Below are 6,760 nucleotides of genomic sequence, written 5' to 3' on the forward strand. Positions count from 1 at the left end.
ACGGATGTTTATTTCAAGTCCACGGGAGTAATAACTCTACGTTTTGGTGACATCTTTTACTACGAGGCGGTTTCGGAATATACATATGCTGGTTTTCAGAGTATTCATGTGCTACATGTTATTACAAGTTCAAAGGGGGAATACATTTGATTTTTACCGATATATCTGATAAAGAGGAAGAATGAACAGCTTAAAAACAAAAGGTAAATAACACAAATCTCGTTAAAAAGTAATATTTACAAATAATTTGAATACACGTGTGGCTTAAATGTAAACTAATTCCCGTTTTCAAACCATACCCATATGATATGGATTAGTGTAATAAAATGATAAATAATAATTGTTAAACGTGAAAAGTTAATGCTAATTTTTTAAGAGTGTGAGAGATTTTAAATTTGTCTACTGGTAGGTGTATAACCAGGGGTAATCCTAGAGAGGGGTAAGAAACGTCCATCGTTCTCGTCAGTGAGGCTAACCAAATTCAGGGTATGTACGCACAGACAGAAAACCATGTATTGTGGGAACGTTACTAATGAAGCCACTGGTAGTACTAGTAGATAGCAGTCTGTAGTCTTGAACAAGCCCCTCGTTGACGAGTGAACAGTTGTCCAAAACAAAAGACCCAGGTGTGGTAGATCGACTACTTTTCGCACGTGCTGCAAAGACCAAGCCTAACTGCCCCTCAAGGTCACAAACTAATATCCGGTGCTGACGGTTAGGCTCGTCATAATCATATAAGTAGCGCGTTTCCACCCCCTGGTATAACGTAAGCAACGTGCATATTCTCTTGATGCCAAGAAGATCACATGATCACTCTGCCTTTGGCTTTCAGCATTTAAGAGACCTCGACTGATTTAACCAAGATGTAGTCGTGAAATTCTAGACTAAATCGAGGTTAAATCCGAGTTTTCCGAGAGACGCTACGCAGAAATGCCGAGTGAAGCGAGACATTTTTGTGTAGCGGCTCGAGGTTGCCCTTGATCTTCACTGAAGCTTGGCTAAGTGGACAGGCTTCAGTGATCATCATATCGCCACGGTCATATAACATCCCTAGGTATGTATTTGCAGACAACGAGCGGTGGCCTTTTCGGCCTCGCCGTACGGCGGAGAGAGACGGTAAAATTCAGCATGGTTTTGGAGGTGAAGGCTTCCTGCGAACCGTACACATCGATGGGCGGTTGTCACGGTCTCTGTGCACGACGGGGAGACTATAGGCACCGTAACACCGTGCCCGGCTTCCACGGGGAAGATTTCCTGGTTAGAGTTGACGCTAATCGCCTGTCGCCACTTCCTCTGTCCAGTTTTATCTCGTCGTTTATTTTAAAAACGACACTAGTAATTAGTTATTAGTTGACAGGTCCGTTTTTGAAAAACGAAACTGGAAACTAGACACTAACTTCAGTGTCCTAGGTTACATTGCAATCCATTACAGTGGCACCCAGTCAACTCAGTAAGTCGAGCTGAATAAATTCAGAGAAGGAAAAACACAAGCATATCATTACCCGAAAAAATATGAAAAGGACGGTTTTGGCGGTGATCTTTTCTTTAATTTTGGATGAGTATATGATTGTTTTTTACCTGAATTCGAATCAATTTCAACTTTCATTTGAGATTCTATATATTTTGAAAAGGTAGCGATTGGATGTTTAATAAGCATAAACGGGTTGTATGGGGTTAATCTATTTTTGGTAAAAAGGGGGTAGGCCTATAAAAAAGTCATAGCAAAACTGGAAAGATTAGAAAAAAAAAGCGGTTGCCTGGCCGACTTGCGATCCAGGGTCCTTTGTCTTGCATTCAGTTGACCCTACCACAGGGCCATCTTAAGTAGGGGACAACTGTCTTGTTCATTAACGTTCCTGTGACTGCCTTAAAATGTGCAAGTTAAAATATAAAGCGTCCAGATAAGTATGCCAACGAATGAGGTTGCTTTCTGTTAGCGCCTACTAATTCGTCTCAAGAGTCCTTGGTTCGAAACTGACCTGTCGCCATTTCTGTCTCAACGCTAATCTTTCTCCCCTAGCTAACCCACTAACACCTTACTCACACACTAATATTAGATAGAAATTAGGATACGTGTAGAATGCAACACACTTAGATTCAAATAGTTATAAAAACGTAGCTTCTTAGATAGACCTCCCAAACGTCGCGTCTCTAATTAAACAAAACATTCAATAATTATTTTTTATCTTCATACCTTCAGAATTAATATCATTTATACGACAAAATGTTTTTATTTGCTAGCTACAGTAAATATTCAGATTTTTGTGCTTCAGAGTTTTTTACCGTTTAATACGTCTCTTTTACCCAGTGCTTTATTAAACATCCTTTTTATTATGATTATCCTTTTCCCAAAGAATAACTTTTTCAAACAAAATGACAAGATTATAAAATACACCTTGTTACACGCCAAATATACTAATTTTACTGCATGTGTTAGGAACATAACGAGTCTAATATATGCATGCATTGGAATGATGCTCTTTGGTAATCGGAATTAACTGGAAAGAAAGCATCAAAGTACAGTGGCGGATTTGGGGGAGTAAGTCAAGCACCCTCAGTTTTTTTTTTTTTTTAAATTAGAACTTAGACTAGCTGAATCATAGTTCTAAACTGTACCAAATGGAACCTTTCGCCCTCTTAAATACGTTATATTTTCGGTACCCTTCACAGGTCCCTGCACCCCACGCCAAAAGAGGTTGGGACGGGGTCTGCTTTGCATCCGCGGACCCCGCCCCCTCTTCCAATAATCCTGGATTTGCCCCTGTCGCGGACGCCCTTTCAAATAATCCTGGATCCAGCCCTGAATTATCCACAGTTTTCACTGTACGAAGGGGAGATGACATCAGTGACTGGTGGATGGAATATGGCTACGTGGTACCAAACAGAACGTATACTTCCAAAGAGCAATGTGGTACTTTGATAAAAGGTACATAAACACTCCCGTCCTTATCATGTCTGAGGACACAAACCAGACACCGACCTGGGCAGAAGTTAACATTGTCCATTGCTCAGGGATAATTCTTTCACAAAGGGGAGATCAAATTCAAGAACTTCTTGGGGGAATAGACTACGCAACTTCACCACTAACAGTTTCGCTATAGAATGAAATGTGATAATTGTGACAAACTGGCTTCTCTACCACATTGGTCTCTCGCTAACCGTCTTTATCAACGGCCAAGGCAGTGCTGTGGATACCTCGCTACACACGCCTCTTCCTTCTCTCTCTCTCTTGCTTTATTTAACATATTATATCATATATATATCATCAATATTTGTTTGTGAGCGATTTTAACGTCCCAGTTAAACAACCTCTGCATATTTCAAAAATAACCCCGAGTTGAACAAACAGTTAAGTTGATAAAGAGATACGAACTAAACTTCTTAACACATCAAAATATAGTTATCATTTCAATTATTTATTTCGTTCTTTCACTGTGACATTCACACCACTGACACTGATGAGCTGACAGATGACACCAAAAGAACCAAGTACGTTAGAGCCTGGACGATGCTAAACTTAGTCCAAAAAGTCTGAATTGTTAAATATAGGAGGTCTTAATTTCATTTCTGTGTGCATAAAATTAATATTATGATATCGTTAACGTAATAATTTTTTACGCCTCCTGTACATAAAGGGCGTTTTTTCGAAATCTTTCATTAGAGTAGAGTAAATTTTTTCTGCCATTCTTCTTCCATTTGGTCTTTGCTTTGCATGTCTTCTGAAATCTAATCTAATATTGGTGAAGTGAGACAAAAATATACCGCCGCTAGCAATAAAACAACTGGAATATGTCGCCTTTTGACAAATAACAGGGATATAGGTAAGCTAGTTTTTGTTTACAAAGATCACCTCACAACTGTAAATCATTTAGAACAGTGTTTTTCATTTCATATACCATGTCTAATACATGTATAACATGACTCGTGGAACAAAAAATACAAAATACCGCCGAAGATATATTTTATACGATTTATGCACCCCCTCAAATCTGATTTCCAAATTAACACAGGCAAAAAATGTCCCTAAAATTATAACTACACTGCCAAATTTACACACACTTAGCAACAGCATGTGCTCGTTAAAGGTCAAGTGTCTAATACTGTGTTACCGCGTATTGCAATTATCTTTTGAATTCGGTGCGGCATACCTTTAACAAATGCAATAATTCTTTTTGTGGAAAATTCAACCCAAAAAGCTTGACGGAATTGATCCAGATTGTTGGGAGGTTGAATCTTTCCTGCATTGGTAACTCCAATTTATGACGCAGTGCTCATTAAGGTTAGAATCAGGGCTCAGGGAAGGTTGCTTCATCCTCAGAACAAAGCGTTTCTGCAACAAATCAGTCACCGGACGAGAACAGTGAGCAAGTGCGTTGTCGCCATGAGCCTCTGAAAACCTATGTAACTACGATAAAACATCCATATGATATCACGTTGTAATATTCACTGACTAATTTTTTCATCACAGGCCAGAAATTGGTAAATATATTTACCAATTTCTGGCCTGTGATGAAAAAAGACCCATTATATGCCACTTCATGGGGTATTACACACATATTAGTCAGTGAATATTACAACAAGAATAAGTAGCGATATGTGGTTTTATAAAACCACATATCGCTACTTATTCTTGTATGTCTTCATCCATCCGTCCACTTGCGCTACCACGAGGTGACCTTCCTGGCTTATACACACGTCCAGGGGTCCCCACAGTCCATCCTTGTCTGTCAGCACATCTCGCATGAACTGTCCAGCATGAGACACCTGGTGGATGTTGTTAGCAAGAAAGTCGGAGATAAAAATGGTTCCATTTTCATCCACACAGACACCATCCGAACTCTTCATGACGCCCTCCCCACCGTATGTGTACTGTAGCTGACCTTCAGGTGTGTAGACACGTATACAGCAGTCATTGGGATCTGACACTATGACGTCACCACTGGGTGTGGTTGTTATATACTTGGTGCGTTTTACTGGTTTCGCAGAGGTGTCAGTGAATACTCTTATCTGTGTACCATCAGTACGGTATAACATTACCTTATCACATGTGTCTGAGTTAGCATCCATCACGACCAAATTACCTTCGTGATTCACTGTAATACGACCGGGTTTGCTGCACTTGAACAATGACTTGACAGCACCGTCTGTAGTATATATCCTCACTTCCTGTGTGCTGCCGTCAATAACACTGGCTGCTATTGTACCGTCACGTAGTCCTGTCAGTCCATACAGCCCCGTAACATTGATCTCGTTCTTGATGACCCCTGTGGAGGAACATATGATGATACGATGCTTGGTTGTATCAGCTGCACACCCCGTCGCCACCACGACATCACCACCAGGCATGCTGTCCAGAACTATGGGGAACTCTTCTGGATCCTTTGAACACTGAAGTTGATGTTGTGTGATCAAAGTCGGCGTGATGTCGCCTGTAACAACCTCACCCATTGCCTTCTGTATGGCTGTTTCTGCCCAAGTGGTGGTTTGAAATCTTAGCGTGGGCACAGGACAGGTGGGGGAATGTGTCTCCATTATTTCCTTCAGCGATGTCTCCCATTCCAAGTGATGTTTAACTAAACTAGAGATAGAAGCGTCGTTCACCATACTCTCGTAAGCTTTGAGTTGTTTTTCGAGAGATGCTATTTTATTGGCGGTCTGCAACTGAAGTTTTATGTCGAAATATGCTTTGTCCACATCTTCCTTGACTTTTTCAGCACAGCCTTTCACCAGCTTGTAAAGTTCGTCTTCTCGTGTCTCAACAGCTTGTTTAACTCGTTGTCTTTGCTTGTCCAAGTCGGCTAGCTGTTTCTGTTCTTCTTTTTCTATCAAATATTTGTTGAGAGTGATATTTTTGATATCATCAATAATTTCGTTCACTTTCAATTTTAAATCCTCGGCCGCTGTTATAGCGTCTTTCCAAGCGTCTGCGTGTCCTTTGTGTGTATCCACCTTGCATTGCTCGCAGATCAGGGCGTCACATTGGGGACAGTAATATTTAAGATAAAGTGATGGGTGTACCTGACATTTGTCTGTGAGGACAGGTGTCAAGTCTTTCAGTGTGTGCTCCTTTGAGACCCTTGTCCTCCTATGATAGCCAGCACACGCAGAACACATGCGTTCGTTGCAGTCCACACAGACGGAGATAGCAGGGGATTTACTGTCTTCTGGACACACGTCACACAACCCTAGAATTGGAATAAATAACGAGTTTGGTAATGCTTACAAATCTTATACGTTGGCAATGTATCAAACTGATGTTACAGTTCAGCTCAGAAAGAATGGGACGTTACCAAAAATAACACTTCTTAACAACTTAACTGGTCACTTTTTATAACGTCGCCCCTCTTTTATGAATGGATTGGGTTACTAGAACACTATGCATGTTTGCTCACTGCGTCAACAAACAATAGTATTAAACGAGTGACCATTTTTTCTACGAAAAAAAGGAAAAAGGCCAAGGGTGATATTGTACTGCTGCGAAGGGCTTATATTGTATTACTTGTTTTGCATAGAGTTTGTGGAAAATCAGCAACCAAGAGGTCGCAGAAAGGTATTTAGGACATCAACCTGGAAATTGGAAATAAAAGGGAGGCGAGGTATTTGGGCCACTTTAAGAGGATAGTTGGGCAGTATACCAAGAAGGGTTGTAAAATGGACACAAACTGGAAGCAGAAAGCGTGGCAGGCCCAAGGGAAGTGGAGGGGAACTATCAAGGAAGAAATGAAGACAAGGCTAGCCTAGCTGGAAAACCATAGGCACA

General features: G+C 40.7%; 1 protein-coding gene across 1 annotated transcript; it reads right to left on the minus strand.

Annotated features, from left to right (window-relative positions):
- Nucleotides 1-4,610: 4,610 nt before the first annotated feature.
- Nucleotides 4,611-6,182, minus strand: LOC106159513 (uncharacterized). The gene has a single exon (XM_013535813.2). The coding sequence runs from the start codon at nt 6,112-6,114 to the stop codon at nt 4,621-4,623; it is 1,494 nt and encodes a 497-aa protein (XP_013391267.2). The 5' UTR covers nt 6,115-6,182; the 3' UTR covers nt 4,611-4,620.
- Between the last annotated feature and the right edge of the window lie 578 nt (nt 6,183-6,760).

The sequence above is a fragment of the Lingula anatina genome, chromosome 3 (assembly GCF_051362555.1).
Source record: "Lingula anatina isolate TDL-2025a chromosome 3, LinAna3.0, whole genome shotgun sequence".
NCBI classification, from domain to species: Eukaryota; Metazoa; Brachiopoda; class Lingulata; order Lingulida; family Lingulidae; genus Lingula; species Lingula anatina.

Excerpts from the sequence above, each read along its gene's own strand:
- LOC106159513 (XM_013535813.2), bottom strand. The coding sequence starts at position 6,114 with ATGTGTTCTGCGTGTGCTGGCTATCATAGGAGGACAAGGGTCTCAAAG.